Source organism: Akebia trifoliata, chromosome 1 (assembly GCF_017979445.1).
Source record: "Akebia trifoliata isolate Shusen 1 chromosome 1, ASM1797944v1, whole genome shotgun sequence".
In the NCBI taxonomy this organism is placed as follows: Eukaryota; Viridiplantae; Streptophyta; class Magnoliopsida; order Ranunculales; family Lardizabalaceae; genus Akebia; species Akebia trifoliata.
The window spans coordinates 33,310,616-33,332,947 of record NC_141375.1 but is presented as its reverse complement, the minus strand read 5'-3'; the positions used below and the strand labels follow the sequence as shown (position 1 = coordinate 33,332,947).

The 22,332-nt window shown below is 33.4% G+C and overlaps 3 protein-coding genes across 7 annotated transcripts; 1 reads left to right on the top strand and 2 right to left on the bottom strand.

The window, feature by feature from the left end:
• Positions 1-434: 434 nt before the first annotated feature.
• On the top strand, positions 435-5,897 carry LOC147411930 (protein AGENET DOMAIN (AGD)-CONTAINING P1-like). 5 transcript variants are annotated; one of them, XR_015181468.1, is made up of 5 exons: positions 435-589; positions 1,441-1,871; positions 2,008-2,283; positions 3,779-4,047; positions 5,554-5,897. XR_015181468.1 is itself a non-coding variant. In XM_086454074.1 (4 exons), the coding sequence occupies exons 2-4, from the start codon at positions 1,479-1,481 to the stop codon at positions 3,815-3,817; spliced, it is 708 nt and encodes a 235-aa protein (XP_086310200.1). In that variant the 5' UTR covers positions 435-589; positions 1,441-1,478; the 3' UTR covers positions 3,818-5,897. The 5 variants fall into 5 exon arrangements, 2 of the variants coding, with proteins under 2 accessions (XP_086310200.1, XP_086310189.1); XR_015181467.1 differs by having other exon boundaries at positions 4,863-5,897; XR_015181464.1 differs by having other exon boundaries at positions 3,779-5,114.
• Positions 5,898-13,823: 7,926 nt separating this feature from the next.
• On the bottom strand, positions 13,824-15,454 carry LOC147411929 (uncharacterized). The gene is made up of 2 exons (XM_086457663.1): positions 14,795-15,454; positions 13,824-14,669 (listed from the first exon to the last, which is right to left on the bottom strand). Exons 1-2 carry the CDS (start codon positions 15,230-15,232, stop codon positions 14,022-14,024), a joined length of 1,086 nt encoding a protein of 361 aa, XP_086313789.1. The 5' UTR covers positions 15,233-15,454; the 3' UTR covers positions 13,824-14,021.
• Positions 15,455-20,259: 4,805 nt separating this feature from the next.
• On the bottom strand, positions 20,260-22,006 carry LOC147411928 (uncharacterized). The gene is made up of 2 exons (XM_086457547.1): positions 21,232-22,006; positions 20,260-21,106 (listed from the first exon to the last, which is right to left on the bottom strand). The coding sequence occupies exons 1-2, from the start codon at positions 21,757-21,759 to the stop codon at positions 20,459-20,461; spliced, it is 1,176 nt and encodes a 391-aa protein (XP_086313673.1). The 5' UTR covers positions 21,760-22,006; the 3' UTR covers positions 20,260-20,458.
• Between the last annotated feature and the right edge of the window lie 326 nt (positions 22,007-22,332).

Here is a 22,332-nt window from a genome sequence, read left to right as displayed (position 1 = left end):
CATTTAAATAAATCATTATCTCAAAATTTTAGTTGATCTTCCTATGTATTTTAGTTGAAAATAAAAAATGAGTGGGCTTTACAAGTGTCGAGTTCAGCACTTTTATTTAAAAAAATGGTGAACTCAACAGTAAATAAAAGAAATCTCAAGTTCAATAATAAATAAAAAATGATAAATACAAGACTTAATGGTGGTGAGTTTGACAATAAATAAAAAGTGGTGAACTCGATAATAAACAAAAAACCGGTGAATTCGTCAGTAACGAGGGACCGTTAAGAAATAAAAGGTTTATTAAATGTCTTATTAAGCTAGAGTGAAAAATTTAGGGACTATTTAAAAATAAATTCCTCTTCCATTGTCTTTTAAGTAATTTTCCCTTAAAAATAATGTGGCTCGTTGTAATAAACAAGTAACTGTAAGGTGTGCCGGGTAAATCGCTCTAATCTTTATCATAATTAGACTACAATTCAAATACTTGTCCAACTAGACTTCAACATTTTTCACCTCATCTGAATTTAACTTAATTAAAGAGAAAAAGTTTTCTATTGAGAAACTTGGGAGAGGGAGAAGCTTTAGAACCGGAAAAAAGGTTAGTGAGATTTCTTCGTCTCTGTTTCGATAATTTTTAGGGTTTAATCTCTGCATCTTTAATTTTTAATTCAATTTCTATGTTTTTTTTTTTTTTTTTTAAGTTTTAACAAGTTGCTTGTTCATGGAAATTGAAATATGTTTTAGAGTAATTTATTTTCTTGTATATTGAGAAGATACTTAACAAAAAAAAAAAATTTGGGGGTAGTTATACGTGATTGTAATTTGATTTAAGGATTATGGGATGGTTTCTGGGAAGGTATTGTGGGTTTTATGGTTATTTCTGGTTTATTTGTTGGGAATCAGATCGTTAGGATTTCTTCTGCATTATGGAAAACTCGATATGTATGAGTTTTGATTTTCTAGGGTTTGCACCTTGTCTGGTTTTCACTCTTATCAATTTATGTGTATTTTTTTTTTTTTTGAACCTCCGGGCTTGATGGGACCACATGGATATCATGTTCGATGGTCCAACCGTACAATGATCTCTCCATATTGTTGGGAAACATCCTCAAGAATGATCGATCTATTGTGACATTGATCGGATGAAAAGTTGACTTGAAATTAACAAAATCAAAATTTTTTTATCACAGTGATTCATATATGCCTTCTAATTCATCTTATTTGTTTGCTTTCCTATATTGTTGCGTTTTTTTTTTTCAAATTTCATAAATAGTGAATCCATTGTTATTGATTTGCCTCTAGTAATCATTTTCTCTTATTTTGTTTTTGTTTTTAAAAAATTATCTATTATTATGCATGTTCTGTTTATTTATTGTAGAATTGCATATTTAATGTTTTGAATTGGGATGGTTTTCTCACACAAAATTTTGAATTTCTTGCTCATGGCAGGTTTCTGAATTAGTTCTGGTTTTGAGATTATAGTCATCATGAGATTGAAGAAAGGGACTAAAGTGGAAGTACTGAGCAAAAAAGAGGTGCCTTTAGGCTCCTGGAGTTGTGGTGAAATAGTTTCAGGGAATGGCCATACCTACTATGTTAAGTATTATTGTTCTCTGAGTGCAGCAGTTGTGGAGAGAGTGTCTAGGAAGGTCATTAGGCCTTGCCCTCCACCCGTGGAAGGTTTGAAGGATTGGATGCCTGGTGACATTGTAGAGGTGTTTGACAATATGTCTTGGAAAATTTCAACAGTTTCAAAGGTTGTGGATGAGAATTACTTTTTGGTTAGACTCCTTGGATCCTCCCAGGAATTCAAGGCCCACAAATCTTATCTCAGGGTACGACAATCTTGGAAAGGCGACAAATGGGTCATGTTAGGAAAGGTAAAATTCATTTTCATTCTATTTTTCATCTATCTTGTTACAAATATTTTCCTGGTAGTTTAGGGTAAGAAAGGTTGTATGAGCTCTGTCAGATTTATATTCTCTAATTATAATTATATTTGGTTTTTGTTTTTAGGGTGCTGGAATTAGTGAAGATAGGAAATCATACAAACTGTCAACTTTGAAGATAAAGATGAAACTGCATGGAGGAGATAGCTATTTTCCCGTTGAGAAGAACATTGGTTTTCAGGAGTCCCATGTGGTATCCTCAAGAACTTTGAAGAGAAAGTCACCTTATGGAGCATCTCATATTGAAGCAGACGCTGAAGATGGACAGAAAATGAGAGCAATTGAGAAAGAGAGTAGGCATCAACGAATGGTTCCAGGACATCCATCTCAATTATTGGAAAAGGTAGATGCTGGGTGTTTTATTGCAAGAAGCTTAGAACCTAATGATACTGAAAGTAGTGCATCATCCTCTGTTGGTAGTTGTAGCAGTACTAGCAAAAGTTACGATAGGTTTCCTCATCGTTCTTTAACCAATCCTAGTAAAGATTCAGAGATTCATGTTAGTGATGCTGAATCTTTTTGTGGTGGGGGACATGAAAAAGAATGCCCTCTTCCCATGAAAGAGGATTTGGCAGAAGACATCCATAAGTTAAAATTACATGCCTATCGTTGCACTATGGAGGCTTTATTTGCTTCTGGACCCTTGAGTTGGGAACAAGAAGATTTGCTAACAAATCTCCGGATTAGTCTCCACATTTCAAATGATGAACATTTGTTGGAGCTAAGGAACTTAGTTTCTGCTGAAACGAACCTTCTCATTTGTTGACAGGAAAACATTTCCCGGTTATGCAAGATTTTTTTGTTGTCCTCTCTCTTTTTTTTAACATTAGGATATTTTTTCCTTCGCTTTAATAGTCTCACAGAATTGTAAGAATCGGAATGAAATGTTATATTCTGTAGCTTTTTGTTTTGGTTATTCATTGGTAGTGGTCTATACAATGAATTCCAGTGACTTTGAAAATTTTGTACATGAATACAAAGAAGTGAAGTGTCTTGGGCTAGAAGGTTTCCAATTCATCCTGTCATTATTTAACTGTTCTCTTTTTGTAATGGATGCTATCATTTTCCAAAAATATGATGGGTTTCTTATTCAACACGTAGAGGCTTTCTTGTAGGTTTTTGATCCAAGGATTAAGTTATTCTGTCATTTAGGCCCTGCTTGGTACTATGCAAATGATTTGCAGCAATTTTTTGGCTGCAATTATTTACTGAAATTTATGAAGGGCTTAAGAGGTTCATGCAAATAATTTGCAATGCAAAAAAATTCAGAATGTAACCAAGCATCTGTAAATTAGATTCCAACAAATCATTTGCATTTGCAAATGATTTGCTTCATACCAAGCAGGGCCTGGTGTCAAATAAATATTATTTAATGATATTTCACTGAAAATCCAGTGATGACAAAAGCCAGCTAATTATATTTTGTGTACATATCTTTAATGATCTTACTATTTCCATACTTTATGATCAAAAGATGAGACTCATTTAATTAATCAAAAAAAAGATGAGACTCATTTGATTTTCTCAACGTGATGGTTTGTTTAGTACTCTGGAAGACTGCTATAAGAGTTTTATCTTTATGGTTGCTGAAATTGACTTAATGATGGGATTGTAATATTATCTCAAATGGCTCATGGAATCCATGTCTATTTCTTATTAGTTTTTGCGTGTCTCTGATCACTTTTGGTCCATTCGAATGGAGTTTATAATTTTGGGTTTGGAAATTCCTCATGTAATAAGCAGCTTTTCCATTCTCTTTAATTCTGATGTAAACCTGCTACCTGCTTGGCCCACTTTCCAATTTTAGGACATTATTGATGCTTCCCTTCATTTTCCAGGGCCAAAGTTGGACTACAACTTGCTTCCAAAGGCCTTAAAGGATGATGGTGGGGTTTGCCACCTTTCTTGTTTTACACAATGGGCCAATGTCTGCATCCAGTTCCCTACAAATATGATAATATATATGGGAAGCTACTGGTATCACTAACTTTTCTCAGTTCCGTGAGTTCCTTCTATTTCAGGTTTGCTGTGGCCTTTTATCTGTGCCATATTGAAGGACGTAAAACCACAACCACGTAAATTTCTATTATGTGTGGATGCGTAAGAGGTTCAATTTTTAATTCTTTAACTCATTTACTCTATCACTACTTTTTTTATAAATATTTTAAATGTTGTAGGCCTGTAGTATCATTACATATTTTTTGCCTCCATAGTTTTTCTATCCAATTACATTGAATTTGCTTAGAAAAAGAAGAAAAAACTTGTTTTTATATCCACATGATAGTTTTTTCACATTTGGTGGTGTAGTTTTTATATCTCATTTCGGTTTTCCATTTTTTATATCATTTTTCCCCAAAAATAACTTTAAGTGACAACCTTTTGAAAATGTCCTAGATTTGGTGACCATGCTGATACCCCATAAACCTTTGTTTCTAACTGATCAAGGGCCAACCCATTGATGGTCTCTTTGCTTCTTTTTTTCCCTCTCTCTCTTGAACTAATCAATTTTTTATATAAGTATAGAGATTTTATTAATATCAAAAAGAGAGAACAAAGGAGGCTGAGGTAGCCCCCATAGAAGATAGCAAAAAGAAAGAAGAAAAAAGTGCAAGAACCACCAAAACAAAACTACAAGGTATAAAGACGATCCCATTTAAAGACAAAATCCTCAAAGGAAACACTGAAGAACTCCTTGTTTAACTTTGGCCAAAGAAACAATAACCCTAAAATTTTCATAAACACCGTTTGCTCATTACTCTCCTTGCCATGGAACACTCTATTGTTACTCTCATTGAACTAATTATTATATTTAGGACATCTTATCAGTCAACCTTGCAAATGCTCGAGAGCTTTTGCCTTTTCAGCATCATTTCATTTGCACGGTTGCACCGACCATTTGACTGCTATTCTACTTGGATTCAGAATCATCACAAGTATGATGGGTGGTACCAAGGGTGGTCTATAACACCAAGTCTTGGTTGTTTATCATGCCAAATTCCAAGGGCAGCTAATTTCTCATTGAAAATCTGGTCGTCCTACCGCCTCCTTGCTGACTATGCTAGTTATCATCTATTACAGTCATCATATGTGAGATGCAGACAAGCTTGTTGATGTCAGATACTGATGTGAGGTGCCACGCGTGCAAGTTGACAATATGACATGCTAGCTTCCTATGTAAGATACGTCTTTGCATTGGAGTTTGAAATATTAGTGCTAACTATTAAGATGCCAACTTGGGAAGTTGGTAAAGTATGTGTTATAATTCCTCAGAACTGGGAGATCAAAACCCCATTTTTGACCTGTAACTTACAATGTAATTTTATATTTTTCCTTTTCAAATTGCTGTCAGACATGTTACTTCTGTAATTGGACTAATCTTCACGACTTGTGATCCTGATAGGGTTCTTGACATGATTTTACAATAAGGGTCCCCACATTTCCATTTCTTCTTAGGACAAAATTCCATCTCAGGCTCCATTTGCAAATCTTGAACAGAGCCCGAAGCATAATTTTGTCAAAAAAAAAGTGGTCACCATGGCACCTTACACATCTTGGTGAGTATTGACATTTTGTCTAAATAGTTTGGTTTTTTAATTGCACAATTGTTTTGCAGATGTCGAAAAGGAGCGATTAAGGCTGGGATTCTCAAATAAAACCTTCCTGGGCATTGCGACTTGGTAGGACCTGTGTCGAAGGTGCAGATTTAACAATGCCCTGCACACCCCATTGCGATATGTGAAGCTACATTTCGGTTGATTCGTGGAAAGCCATGGTCATCTTTTCCCCAAAAATATTTTATTAACGATATTATTTACTTGATTATCTATCATTTTTGACGTGACGTTTTATAGTACGTCAAAAATGATTTGAGATGGCCCTATGTTTTGGAACTGCCCATTGACCTTGGTCTTCTTGCTTAGAATAATGTTGAATGACCTAAGTACACTTATCTTTCAATCTCTAGCCAAACAACCCTTCATTTTTTTTTAAAAACCAAATTCCTTTTGTCTTCAACCTCTTTAATCTCTATGGTAAATTTCTTTTAATCTATTTAACCTTATCTTCAATCCATTGTTTTCACCGTTTGCAACCAAAAATTCTATTGGTTTGTTATTGCACAAAAATCCTGTCTCGCCGTAGATTTGAAGATTAAGTAGATATAGTTGGCAAACAAAAAAAACAAATCTTGGGAAAAAATTGATTTTTTCCCAACCTAATTGATAGGTAAGACTCTAAATGATTTAGGTTATGGTAGGATGTTGCATGGTTGCCCTACATAAATTGAGAGAGGAAAAAATTAATATAATTTTTATTGGAAGGTGAGTGGGAAAAACAAAAAAAAAAAGCAAAAAATGGAAATCTATCAAAGGTAGAGATATCTATGTTTAAATGTATTTTACAAAGATCCTAAAAGATTTTGCTTATGGTAAGAAGTTGCAGCACTGCTAGAAGACTAATGATAATTGGACTCAAATTTTCACTCGGTTTGTACTCGGTCGACTTGGCAAGTGCACAGAACCATAGAGCTTTTTCTTCGTGCATTTCAAAGAATATCGGCTCTTGCTAAAATTGGAAATATGTAAAGTTATACAAGTGGTGGAATGTATTTTACAAAATGAAATAAAATGAGTATTTTACAAAATAAAATGAGTAAGTAATAGAAAAAGATTTGACACATCTTTGTTCCACCAACCTTACACTACTCTGTTCTTGAAAAATTAAGCAACTTGTAGATGTGATTGGATTGAGAAAAATGGAGAGAAGTAAAGAGAAAATAAACATGTTTCTCTCCATTTCTCTTATTTGGATTGGTAAGCGGGGACAGAAGAGAAGAGAAAAAAATGAGAGTGTTCTTTTTTTCAAAAGTGGAGAGAAATCATTTTAAAATATTTTATAATTCCAACCCTGCCTTTAGATCTCTTTTAAGATATTTTAAAATTCTAAGGTTGTCCCCATGTCAATCCAAACATAGTGGAGAGAAATTGAGTTTCTATTCTCTTTTCTTCTTTTAATGGGTTTCTCCTCTCCTTCTCTCAATTTAAACAAACTAAGGTTAATGTTCATCTCCCCTATCCATCTCTTATTTATTTATTTTTTTTATAATTTTTTTAATGTTATTTAAGGTTTATTATCCATATCCTCATCGTTGCTCTTGGCAATTCACAGAGAAGAGAATGGTAATGGCGATAGATGTGCAAGTGATTTTTTGCTCACAAAACAACTGACTTGTCCACACGATCTCTGCCCAGAAGTTCTAATTTTAAATTTCAAATCTTAAAAAAGGGCCACTGAGTCCGCATGAATTACCAAATTGACAATCTAACTTCTAGATTTCATTAAAAAAATTTAGATTAATTCTTTTTTGTTCAAAATTTTCATTAATTAGAGCTTGATCCAAGGTGTATGGTTAGTGATATAAGACCCCCAATCAATGATCAATGTTGGCAGAATTGGCTGCCTATAGCTCAATGAGTATGAGTCAAAGTAGGTTGGTCAGCTATTAATTTGATTAAAACAAACGAACACCAATTTGCTTCGAACAATGGTAAAGGAGGTGCTCAAAACTTTATGAAACAAAGTCATGGCACACAGTGAAATGGCCGTATATCCATGTATCTATCTATTTTTTAGTGACAAAAATGACGATTTTTTCAAAAAATCACAATTAACAATGATTAAATCCAATTTTATATAATATGCATTGTTTTTTTTACATTTTTAAAACTTAGCACAATTATTTTTACATTAAAATTTATGTGATGTTTTCCCGACTTTTTCCGAAGCTTTCTTTCGTGGAATTATTTCAGTTCGGAACTCTGACTTTGTCACCTTGCTCATGTCAAGTGATACATCTTTAAAGAGTCCAGATTGTGTACACGTTGGTGGAGGAATGAAACCCATCTCCAACACTTCAATACATGCCACGTAAGTCAGAATCCAAACAGATTTTTAAAAACATTTTTGAGACTTTAATTTATAAAAGAGTTTGGATCTTATGCACCCAGGGTGGAGGATTGAAATTTTCAATCTGAAAACCTCCTCCCACACACCTCAATACATGCCAAATATGCGAGGTCACTTCAGCATTATTCATCAAAATAAAAAGCAACATTACAAAAAGAGAACAGTTCAATAACGACAGGATGAATGGAAACCTTCTGGGCTAAGTTACTTCAATGCTTGTATTATGTACAAAATTTTCAAAGTCACTCTAATTCATTGTCTAGACCACTACTAAGAATAACAAAAATAAAAAATAAAAGCAACAGATTTACCTTAAAAGGAAATAAAAAATCTACAGATTATAACATCTCATTCCACAATTCTGTGAGACCATTAAAGCATAGGGAAAAATATCCTTATGTAAACAAAAAAATCTTGCATAACCGGGAAATGTTTTCCTGTCAACTAGTGGGAAGGTTTGTTTCAGCAGCAACTAAGGTCCTTAGCTCCAACAAATGTTCATCATTTGAAATGTGGAGACTAATCCGGAGATCTGTCACTAAATCTTCTTGTTTCCAACTCAAGGGTCCAGAAGCAAATAAAGCCTCCATAGTGCAACGATAGGCATGTAATTCTAACTTATGGATGTCTTCTGCCAAATCCTTTTTCATGGGAAGAGGGCATTCTTTTTCATGTCCCCCACCACAAAAAGATTCAGCGTCACTAAAATGAATGTCTGAATCTTGATTAGGATTGGTTAAACAGCGATGAGGAAACCTATCGTAACTTTTGTTAGTACTGCTACAACTACCAACAGAGATTAGGTTCTAAGCTTCTTGCAATTAAACACTCAGCATCTACCTTTTTCTCAATTGCTCTCATTTTCTGTCCATCTTCTTCAGCATCTAGTTCAATATGAGATGCTCTATAAGGTGACTTTCTCTTCAAAGTTCTTGAGGAGACCACATGGGACTCTTGAAAACCAATGTTCTTCTCAGCAGGCCAAATTGTCATTCTTCCACATGGTTTCATCTTTATCTTCAAAGTTGACATTTTGTTTGATTTCCCATCTTTACAAATTCCAGCACCTGAAAACGTAAACCAAATGTAATTATAATTAGAGAATATTATCTGACAAGAGCTCATAAAATCTTTCTTACCCTAAACGACAAAGAAAATATTTGTAACAAGATAGATGAAAATGAATTTTACCTTTCCTAACATGAACCATTTGTCGCCTTTCCAAGATTGCCGCACCCTCAGATTAGATTTGTGTGTCTTGAATTCCTGAGAGGATCCAAGGAGTCTAACCAAAAAGTAATTCTCATCCACAACCTTTGAAACTGTTGCAATTTTCCAAGACATATTGTCAATACCTCTACAATGTCACCAGATAAACAATCCTTCAAACCTTCCACGGGGGAGGCAAGGCCTAATGACCTTCCTAGGCACTCTCTCCACAACTGTGGCACTCAGAGAACAATTATACTTAACATAGTAGGTATGGCCATTCCCTGAAACTATTTCACCGCAACTCCATGAGCCTAAAGGCACCTCTTTTTTGCTCAACACTTCCACTTTAGTACCTTTCTTCAATCTCATGATGACTATAATCTCAAAACCAGAACTAAGTAAGAACCCTGCCATGAACGAGAAATTCAAAACTTTTCGTGAGAAAACCATCCCAATGCAAGAAATAAAATAAGCAAATCCACAGTAAATAATCCGAACATGCATAATAATTGATGATTTAAGCAAACGAAAAAAAAAATCATGATATTCATGTGGAGAGTTCATTGTATGGTTGGATCATCGAACATGATATCCATGTAGTCCCCACAAGCCAGAGATTCAAGGAAAAAAAAAAAAAAAACATAAACTTTTTGGACTCAGGATCATGGTTTAAATCTCGTATAGGTCCGATACATCTCGGTATCGTCCACCAACAAGACAGATAGACAAGTCAAATGTATCGGACGAGATTTAAAACCATGAATCATTTGTCTCATTGTTGAATGAGACGACTCAAAAATATAAGAGAGAGAAGGGATGAACAAAAGAAATCGCACAAAATCCTCCGAGATGTGTTCTTGTGCGTCTTCGTGGCAGTTAGTGTTATTTGCTAATCAAATTGTTCCACGGGACACCGTATGGGATCTCTACTTAGTTATTTCTAGAGTGAAAACCAACAATATGCAAACCCTAGAAAAATCCATAATGCAGACGTAACGTAACCATCTGATTCCCACCAAATAAACCAGAAATAATCGCAAAATCCCTTCCCAAAAATCAACCCATAATCCTTTGTATCAAATTACAATCACCTATAACTCCCTCAAAAATAATAAAAAATAAAAAATAAAAACCATAAAAAGATAACTTATTATTATTTTTTTTTAAAAGCATCTTCTCAACAGTCAACATACAAGAAAATAAATTTCTCTAAAACATATTTCAATTTCCACAGCACGCAACATATTACAAACTAATACAAAAATAAAAAATAAAATATAAAAGTTAAAGATGCAAAGATTAAAACCCTAAAAATGATTGAAACAGATGTGAAGAAATCTTACTGACCTTTTCTTCGGATTCTCCCTCTCCCAACTCCCAACTTTCAATGGAAAACTTTTTCTCTTGAATTAAGCTGAATTCAAATGACGTGAAATTTGTTGAACTCCCTAATACATAAATATAAGAAATGATTTAAGTAGAGTAGTACTAGTATTTGAATTCTAGTCTAATTAAGAAATGATTTAAGTAAGTAGTACTAGTATTTTAATTCTAGTCTAATTATGATAAAGATTTGAGCGATTTACTTGGCAGACCTTTTTATTACAAAGGAGTCACGTTATTTTAAAGATTATTACTAGAAGGTGGTAGGTGTGCAAACGTAGGTGTAAAGGGTATATTTGTAATTTAAAATATTAAATAATGGGTGATTTTGATGATTGGAAATTTTCAAAATAATTATAGGCATTTTGTTTTATTCCGTATTAAAGTATTGTCAAAGCTATGTTGATGTTAGTATTTTTGTACCCATATAAATCAATTGTATTTTGAGATTATTTTATTTTTAATCTATGAACTAAGTAAGACTTGATCATATAAATAAGAAGGCTGAATCATAAATATATATATATATATATAGGGAAATGTTCAGCACCCTAAGTTTACCACACACATTTTAACAAACGTTTTTTGTCCTACATGGGTTAGAAGTTTTGGAATGAGCTGATTTTTGGTGAGGATGATCTCTATGATTAGAAGATCATCCTCCCAAAAATCAGCCCATTCCGAAATGTTTAGCCATGTTTACACGTTGAAAAATTGTGGACCGTCCATTTTTTGTAAATCAATTTTGATGGGGTTAGAAGTTTTGGAATGAGCTGATTTTTGGTGAGGATGATCTCCTCACCATAGAGATCATCCTCACCAAAAATCAGCTCATTCCGAAACTTCTAACCCATGTAAGACAAAACGCGTTTGTTAAAGTGTGTGGTAAAACTTAGGGTGCCGAACGGGACCCATATATATATATATATATATTATATCTATAATATATATATATATATATATGGGGGGGGGGGGGGGGGGGGGGGCAGAGGCATCCTCCCTTACCATGGTTTTTCTATAAAGGTAGGGATAGCTATGTTTAAATGTATTTTACAAAGAAAATAAAAATGAGAAATTAATAAAATGATTTGATAATGTTATAAAATATTTGAGATTTGACTACCTTTTCTTAAAATTTTTCTCCCAAGAACTTTGATTTTTCCAGTCTAATTGATAGGGAATATCCTAAAAGATTTTGGTTTTGGTAAGAAGTTGCAGCGCTGCTAAAAGACTAATGATAATTGGACTAAAAAAAAATTTCGCTCGAATTGTACTCAATCAATGTGGCATGTGCACAAAACTATAGATCTTCTTCCTTGTGCATTTTGAAGAATATTGCGGCTCTTGCTAAAAATGGAAATATGTTAAAGTTATACAAATGGTGCAAATGTATTTTACAAAATAAAATAAAATGAATATTTTACAAAATAGAATAAGTAATAGAAAAAGGTTTGACAAATGGTCAAATCTTAGGAAATTAATGTGGCACATCTTTGTTCCACCAACCTTTGATTGAGAGAAATGGAGAGAAGAGATGAAAAAATAAATGAGTTTCTCTCCATTTCTCTTGTTTGGATTGTCAAGTAGGGGAGAGAAGAGAAGAGAAAAAAATGTGAATTTTCTTTCTCTCAAAAAATGGAGAGAAATTATTTTAAAATATTTTATAATTTCAACTTTACCTTTAGATCTCTTTTAAGATATTTAAAATTCTAAGATTGTCTTAATTTCTCTCATGACAATTCAAACATGGTGGAGAGAAATTGAGTTTCTCTTCTCTTTTATTTCTTTTCATGGGTTTCACTCCTCTCTTTCTCTCAATCTAAACAAAGTAAGGTTGGTGTTCATCTCCCCTATCCATATCTTTTTTATTTTTTTATTTTTTTTAATGCTATTTAAGGTTTATTATCCATATCCTGATCATTGATCTTGGCAATTCACAAAGAAATGGAGTTGTGTAATGACAAGAGAGAAGAGAATGTTAATGGCGATAGATGTGTGAGTGATTTTTTGCTCATAGAACCACAGACGTTTGACATGTGACGTAAAAAGTCAAAATCAATAAAGAGAACATAATGTGAAAAAAACTTAAATTTGACGGACCAAGAGGTTGAATTGGCGTTGAATTTTTCATTGTCAATTTTTTTTTTTTCGACGAGCCAAAAGTGTCAAATTAAAGAAGGATGGGAGAATTAGACAGCTTTAAGCCATCAAATCTGGGAACATCAAGAATTTCAACGGTCCTAAACCGTCAAAATTCAGTTTCTAAAATTCGTAGGCTTTGGCCCATCAATTTTTTCTGTTGAATTTTCCAGTTTTCATGTTGTGGAATTTCTCTCGTCCACACAATCTCTGCCCAAAAGTTTTAATTTTAAATTTCAAATCCTAAAAAGGGCCACTGAGTCCTCATGAATTACTAAATCGACAGTCTAACATCACAGCCTTCTAAATTTCATTAAAAAAAATTAGATTAATTCTTTTTTCTTCAAAATTTTCTTTTTTTTAGAGCTTGATCCAAGGTGTATGGTTAGTGATATAAGACCCCCAATCAACGATCAATGTTGGCAGAATTGGTTGCGTATAGCTCAATGAGCATGAGTCAGAGTATGTTGGTCAGCTATAAATTTGATTAAAACAAACGAACACCAACTTGTTTGGAACAATGGTAAAGGTGGTGCTCAAAAATTTATGCAACAAAGTCATGCACACACTGAAATGGCAGTATATCTATCTATCTATGATCTATCTATCTAGTCTTTAGTGACAAAAATCACGATTAACCGTGATTAAATCCAATTTTATATAATATGCATTTTTTTTAAAACATTTTTAATACTTAGCACAATTATTTTTACATTAGAATTTATGTGATATTTACCCGACTTAATAGATTTTTATTGAAGTATTCTCTTGCGGAATTATTTCGGTTCAGAACTCCGACTTTGTCATCATGTTCATGTCAAATAATATATTATCTTTGAAGAGTCCATATTGTGTAACATGAAACCCGTTTCCACCACTTCAATACATGCCTCGTAAGCCAGAATCCAAACAAATTTGGAAAAATATTTTTGAGGCTTTAATTTATTAAGAGTCCGGATCTTATGCACCCAGGGTGGAGGATTGAAATTTTCAATCTGAAAACCTCCTCCCACACACCTCAATACATGCCAAATATGCGAGGTCACTTCAGCATTATTCATCAAAATAAAAAGCCACATTACAAAAAGAGAACAGTTCAATAACGACAGGATGAATTGGAAACCTTCTGGGCTAAGTTACTTCAATGCTTTGTATTTATGTACAAAATTTTCAAAGTCACTCTAATTCATTGTCTAGACCACTACTAATGAATAACAAAAATAAAAAATAAAAGCAACAGATTTACCTTAAAATAAAATAAAAAATCTACAGATTATAACATCTCATTCCACAATTCTGCGAGACCATTAAAGCATAGGGAAAAATATCCTTACGTAAAAAATAAAAATAAAAAATCTTACATATCCGGGAAATGTTTTCCTTTCAACAAATGGGAAGGTTTGTTTCAGCAGCAACTAAGGTCCTTAGCTCCAACAAATGTTCATCATTTGAAATGTGGAGATTAATCCGGAGATCTGTCACTAAATCTTCTTGTTTCCAACTCAAGGGTCCAGAAGCAAATAAAGCCTCCATAGTGCAACGATAGGCATGCAATTCTAACTTATGGATGTCTTCAGCCAAATCCTTTTTCATGGGAAGAGGGCATTCTTTTTCATGTCCTCCACCACAAAAAGATTCAGCATCACTAAAATGAATGTCTGAATCTTGATTAGGATTGGTTAAACAGCGATGAGGAAACCTATCATAACTTTTGTTAGTAGTGCTACAACTACCAACAGAGGATGATGCACTACTGTTTGTATCATTAGGTTCTAAGCTTCTTGCAGTTAAACACTCAGCATCTACCTTTTTCTCAATTGCTCTCATTTTATGTCCATCTTCAGCGTCTGCTTCAATCTGAGATGCTATATAAGGTGACTTTCTCTTCAAAGTTCTTGAGGATACCACATGGGACTCTTGAAAACCAATGTTCTTCTCAACAGGAAAATGGTCCTCTCCTCCACATGGTTTCATCTTTATCTTCAAACTTGACACTTTGTTTGATTTCCCATCTTTACAAATTCCAGCACCCTGAAAACATAAACCAAAGGTAATTATAATTAGAGAATATAAATCTGACAAGAGCTCATAAAATCTTTCTTACCCTAAACAACAAAGAAAATACTTGTAACAAGATAGATGAAAATGAATTTTACCTTTCCTAACATGAACCATTTGTCGCCTTTCCAAGATTGCCGCACCCTCAGATTAGATTTGTGTGTCTTGAATTCCTGAGAGGATCCAAGGAGTCTAACCAAAAAGTAATTCTCATCCACAACCTTTGAAACTGTTGCAATTTTCCAAGACATATTGTCAAATACCTCTACAATGTCACCAGATAACCAATCCTTCAAACCTTCCACGGGTGGAGGGCAAGGCCTAATGACCTTCCTAGGCACTCTCTCCACAACTGTGGCACTCAGAGAACAATTATACTTAACATAGTAGGTATGGCCATTCCCTGAAACTATTTCACCGCAACTCCATGAGCCTAAAGGCACCTCTTTTTTGCTCAGTACTTCCACTTTAGTCCCTTTCTTCAATCTCATGATGACTATAATCTCAAAACCAGAACTAAGTAAGAACCCTGCCATGAACGAGAAATTCAAAACTTTTCATGAGAAAACCATCCCAATGCAAGAAATAAAATAAGCAAATCCACAGTAAATAATCCGAACATGCATAATAATTGATGATTTAAGCAAACAAAAAAAAAAACATGATATTCATGTGGAGAGTTCATTGTATGGTTGGATCATCGAACATGATATCCATGTAGTCCCCACAAGCCAGAGGTTCAAGAGAAAAAAAAAAAAAAAAAAAACCATAAACTTTTTGGACCCAAGATGATGGTTTAAATCTCGTCTAGGTCCGATACATCTCGGTATCGTCCACCAACAAGACAGATAGACAAGTCAAATGTATCGGACGTGATTTAAAACCATGGTTCATTTGTCTCATTGTTGAATAAGACGACTCAAAAATATAAGAGAGAGAAGGGATGAACAAAAAAAAATCGCACAAAATCCTCCGAGATGTGTTCTTGTGCGTCAACGTGGCAGTTAGTGTGTCTATTTGCTAATCAAATTGTTCCACGGGACACCGTATGGGATCTCTACTTATTTATTTCTAGTGTGAAAACCAACAATATGCAAACCCTAGAAAAATCCATAATGCAGACGAAACGTAACCATCTGATTCCCACCAAATAAACCAGAAATAATCGCAAAATCCCTTCCCAAAAATCAACCCATAATCCTTTGTATCAAATTACAATCACCTATAACTCCCTCAAAAATAATAATAATAAAAATAAAAAAAAACCATAAAAAGATAACTTATTTTATTTTTTTAAAAAGCATCTTCTCAACAGTCGACATACAAGAAAATAAATTTCTCTAAAACATATTTCAATTTCCATAGCACGCAACATATTACAAACTAATACAAAAAAAAAAAAAAAAAATGAAAATAAAAGTTAAAGATGCAAAGATTAAAACCCTAAAAATGATTGAAACAGATGTGAAGAAATCTTACTGACCTTTTCTTCGGATTCTCCCTCTCCCAGCTCCCAAGTTTCAATGGAAAACTTTTTCTCTTGAATTAAGCTGAATTCAAATGACGTGAAATTTGTTGAACTCCCTAATACATAAATATAAGAAATGATTTAAGTAGAGTAGTACTAGTATTTGAATTCTAGTCTAATTAAGAAATGATTTAAGTAAGTAGTACTAGTATTTTAATTCTAGTCTAATTATGATAAAGATTTGAGCGATTTACTCGGCAGACCTTTTTATTACAAAGGAGTCCCTTTATTTTAAAGATTATTACTAGAAGGTGGTAGGTGTGCAAACGCAGGTGTAAAGGGTATATTTGTAATTTAAAATATTAAATAATGGGTGATTTTGATGATTGGAAATTTTCAAAATAATTATAGGCATTTTGTTTTATTCCGTATTAAAGTATTGTCAAAGCTATGTTGATGTTAGTATTTTTGTACCCATATAAATCAATTGTATTTTGAGATTATTTTATTTTTAATCTATGAACTAAGTAAAACTTAGGGGTGCACATTGGATTGGGTAAATCCGATAACTGAACCAATCCGAAGCCTTTTGGATTGGATTGGTTCGGATTAAGGATGGTTTGGTTCGGGTACGGATTGTATATAAAAAAATTTGATTGATTTGGTTCGGTTCCGGATTAGGGGTATAATAGAACCGAACCAATCTAAGAACCGAACTAATCCGAAGTATTTATTATAATATATATATGTTACGAAGAGGTAACTCATCAAAGTCTTCAACTTTATCTCCTTTATTTTTTTCTAACAAAAACTCATAAAAAATGTAAACAAAGCTCTCTCTCAACTCTCAAATGAATCAACCCATTTATGAAAAAACTTTTTCAAAGAGTTTGATTCATTGTTTTTTTACGAGAACCTTTATGCCGTGTTTGTTAGATGAAATGTACTATACGAATCTAGGTTTGGATTCATTAATCTACTATTTATAGATTAGTTTTCTCACTAATCCATCCAAAATACCAATTTTAAAATTGTAATTTTTTTTAGTCTCATTGAGTTTTCTCTAATTTTCAATTTATACAGATTTCAATCAGAATTTAATCATAAAATCATTTTCATTTTAAAAATAGGCATTATTTATGATCTGACCAAAGGATTCTTTTTTCAAAGAAAAAATACTTGTTTTTCTATTTGAAAGTATGAGAACTGAGAACCGATCCGAACCAAGTTTGGTTTGGATTGGTTTGATTCTATAGGGTAATTGGATTGGTTCAGTTCCAATTTTGCCAAAATCCGAACCATGTGCACCCCTAGTAAGACCTGATCATATAAATAAGGCTGAATCATATATATATATATATATATGGATTAGGATCGTATACACATAAAGCTACTCATAAAGCAACAACGTGTTTTGTCTTATATGGGCAAAAATGTTTGGAATGAGCTGATTTTTTGTGATGATGATCTCTATGGTGAGGAGATCATCCTTGCCAAAAATCAGCTTATTATGAAACTTCTAATCCCATGTTTACAAGTTGAAAAATTTTAGACCGTCTAATTTTTACAAATCAGTTTTGATGGGGTTAGAAGTTTTGGAATGGGTTAATTTTTTGCAAGGATGATCCCCTCACCATAGAGATCATCCTCACAAAAAATTTAGCCTATTCCGAATTTTTTTAACCATATAAGACAAAAACATTGTAGCTTTATGTGTCTACGGAACCTGACCCTATATATATATATATATATATATATATTATATATATATATGGGGCTGCAGAGGCATCCTCTCTTACCATGGTTTTTCTATAAAGGTAGAGATAGCCATGTTTAAATGTATTTTACAAAGAAAATAAAAATGAGAAATTAATAAAATGATTTGATAATGTTATAAAATATTTGAGATTTGACTACCTTTTCTTAAAAAATTTCTCCCAAGAACTTTGATTTTTCCAGTCTAATTGATAGGGAATATCCTAAAAGATTTTGGTTTTGGTAAGAAGTTGCAGCGCTGCTAAAAGACTAATGATAATTGGACTAAAAAAAATTTTCACTCGAATTGTACTCAGTCAATGTGGCATGTGCACACAACTATAGATCTTCTTCCTTGTGCATTGTGAAGAATATTGCGGCTCTTGCTAAAAATGGAAATATGTTAAAGTTATACAAATGGTGCAAATGTATTTTACAAAATAAAATAAAATGAATATTTTACAAAATAGAATAAGTAATAGAAAAAGATTTGACAAATGGTCAAATCTTAGGAAATTAATGTGGCACATCTTTGTTCCACCAACCTTTGATTGAGAGAAGAGATGAAAAAATAAACGAGTTTCTCTCCATTTCTCTTGTTTGGATTGTCAAGTAGGAGAGAGAAGAGAAGAGAAAAAAATGTGAGTTTTCTTTCTCTTAAAAAATGGAGAGAAATTATTTGAAAATATTTTATAATTTCAACTTTGCCTTTAGATCTCTTTTAAGATATTTAAAATTCTAAGATTGTCCTAATTTCTCTCGTGACAATTCAAACATGGTGGAGAGAAATTGAGTTTCTCTTTTTTTATTTTTTTAATGTGTTTCACTCCTCTCTTTTTCTCAATCTAAACAAAGTAAGGTTGGTGTTCATCTCCCCTATCCATCTCTTTTATTTTTTTTTTTAATGCTTTAAGGTTTATTAACCATATTTGATCATTGATCTTGGCAATTCACAAAGAAATGGAGTTGTGTAATGACAACAGAGAAGAGAATGGTAATGGCGAGAGATGTGTGAGTGATTTTTTGCTCATAGAACCAAAGACGTTTGACATGTGACGTAAAAAGTCAAAATCAATAGAGAGAACATACTGTGGAAAAAGCTTAAATTTGACGGGCCAAGAGGTTGAATTGGCGTTGAATTTTTCATTGTCAAAATTTTTTTTTGACGAGTCAAAAGTGTCAAATTAAAGAAGGATGGGAGAAATTAGACAGCTTTAAGCCATCAAATCTGGGAACATCAAGAATTTCAATGGTCCTAAACCATCAAAATTCAATTTCTAAAATTCGTAGGCTTTGGCCCATCAATTTTTTCTGTTGAATTTTCCAGTTTTCATGTTGTGGAATTTCTCTCGTCCACACAATCTCTGCCCAAAAGTTTTAATTTTAAATTTCAAATTTCAAATCCAAAAAAGAGCCACTGAGTCCTCATGAATTACTAAATCGACAATCTAACATCACAGCCTTCTAAATTTCATTTAAAAAAATTAGATTAATTCTTTTTTCTTCAAAATTTTCTTTTTTTTAGAGCTTGATCCAAGGTGTATGGTTAGTGATATAAGACCCCCAATCAATGATCAATGTTGGCAGAATTGGTTGCCTATAGCTCAATGAGCATGAGTCAGAGTATGTTGGTCAGCTATAAATTTGATTAAAACAAACGAACACCAACTTGTTTGGAACAATGGTAAAGTTGGTGCTCAAAAATTTATGCAACAAAGTCATGCACACACTGAAATGGCAGTATATCTATCTATCTATGATCTGTCTATCTAGTCTTTAGTGACAAAAATCATGATTAACTGTGATTAAATCCAATTTTGTATAATATGCATTTTTTTATAAACATTTTTAACACTTAGCACAATTATTTTTACATTAGAATTTATGTGATATTTACCCGACTTAATAGATTTTTATCGAAGCATTCTCTTGCGGAATTATTTCGGTTCAGAACTCCGACTTTGTCATCATGTTCATGTCAAATGATATATTATCTTTGAAGAGTCCATATTGTGTACATGAAACCCATTTCCACCACCTCAATACATGCCTCGTAAGCCAGAATCCAAACAAATTTGGAAAAATATTTTTGAGGCTTTAATTATAAAGAGTCCGGATCTTTTGCACCCAGGGTGGAGGATTGAAATTTTCAATCTGAAAAACTCCTCCCACACACCTCAATACATGCCAAATATGCGAGGTCACTTCAGCATTATTCATCAAAATAAAAAGCAACATTACAAAAAGAGAACAGTTCAATAACGACAGGATGAATTGGAAACCTTCTGGGCTAAGTTACTTCAATGCTTTGTATTTATGTACAAAATTTTCAAAGTCACTCTAATTCATTGTCTAGACCACTACTAATGAATAACAAAAATAAAAAATAAAAGCAACAGATTTACCTTAAAATAAAATAAAAAATCTACAGATTATAACATCTCATTCCACAATTCTGTGAGACCATTAAAGCATAGGGGAAAAATATCCTTATGTAAACAAAAAAATCTTGCATAGCCAGGAAATGTTTAATTTCCTGTCAACAAGTGGGAAGGTTTGTTTCAGCAGCAACTAAGGTCCTTAGCTCCAACAAATGTTCATCATTTGAAATGTGGAGACTAATCCGGAGATCTGTCACTAAATCTTCTTGTTTCCAACTCAAGGGTCCAGAAGCAAATAAAGCCTTCATTGTGCAACGATAGGCATGTAATTCTAACTTATGGATGTCTTCTGCCAAATCCTCTTTCATGGGAAGAAAGCATTCTTTTTCATGTCCCCCACCACAAAAAGATTCAGCGTCACTAAAATGAATGTCAGAATCTTGATTAGGATTGGTTAAACAGCGATGAGGAAACCTATCGTAACTTTTGTCAGTACTGCTACAACTACAAACAGAGGATGATGCACCACCGTTGGTATCATTAGGTTCTAAGCTTCTTGCAATTAAACACTCAGCATCTACCTTTTTCTCAATTGCTCTCATTTTCTGTCCATCTTCAGCGTCTGCTTCAATATGAGATGCTCTATAAGGTGACTTTCTCTTCAAAGTTCTTGAGGAGACCACATGGGACTCTTGAAAACCAATGCTCTTCTCAGCAGGCAAATTGTCATCTCTTCCACATGGTTTCATCTTTATCTTCAAAGTTGACATTTTGTTTGATTTCCCATCTTTACAAATTCCAGCACCCTGAAAACGTAAACCAAATGTAATTATAATTAGAGAATATATATCTGACAAGAGCTCATAAAATCTTTCTTACCCTAAACAACAAAGAAAATATTTGTAACAAGATAGATGAAAATGAATTTTACCTTTCCTAACATGAACCATTTGTCGCCTTTCCAAGATTGCCGCACCCTCAGATTAGATTTGTGTGTCTTGAATTCCTGAGAGGATCCAAGGAGTCTAACCAAAAAGTAATTCTCATCCACAACCTTTGAAACTGTTGCAATTTTCCAAGACATATTGTCAAATACCTCTACAATGTCACCAGATAACCAATCCTTCAAACCTTCCACGGGTGGAGGGCAAGGCCTAATGACCTTCCTAGGCACTCTCTCCACAACTGTGGCACTCAGAGAACAATTATACTTAACATAGTAGGTATGGCCATTCCCTGAAACTATTTCACCACAACTCCATGAGCCTAAAGGCACCTCTTTTTTGCTCAGTACTTCCACTTTAGTCCCTTTCTTCAATCTCATGATGACTATAATCTCAAAACCAGAACTAAGTAAGAACCCTGCCATGAACGAGAAATTCAAAACTTTTCGTGAGAAAACCATCCCAATGCAAGAAATAAAATAAGCAAATCCACAGTTAATAATCCGAACATGCATAATAATTGATGATTTAAGCAAACAAAAAAAAAAACATGATATTCATGTGGAGAGTTCATTGTATGGTTGGATCATCGAAAATGATATCCATGTAGTCCCCACAAGCCAGAGGTTGAAGAAAAAAAAAAAAAAAACATAAACTTTTTGGACTCAGGATCATGGTTTAAATCTCGTCTAGGTCCGATACATCTCAGTATCGTCCACCAACAAGACAGATAGACAAGTCAAATGTATCGGACGAGATTTAAAACCATGATTCATTTGTCTCATTGTTGAATGAGACGACTCAAACATATTAGAAAACTCATCCTCGAGGACTTGAGAATAGACATCGAAACAAGTTTTAAAATCATGCTCAGGATCCAATTGGGTGTCCCGTTTGATATTCATGTGGTCCTCAAAAGCTAGAGATTTAAAAAAAGAAATGAGTGCTGATTTTTTAACTCAATGGAAAACTAAAAAAATAAATAATATAAGGGTGTGAAAAAAATAAGAGCGAGAAGTGATGAATAAAAAAAATCGCACAAAATCCTCCAATGACGAGAGTGGTCTTGTGCGTCTACGTGGCATGAT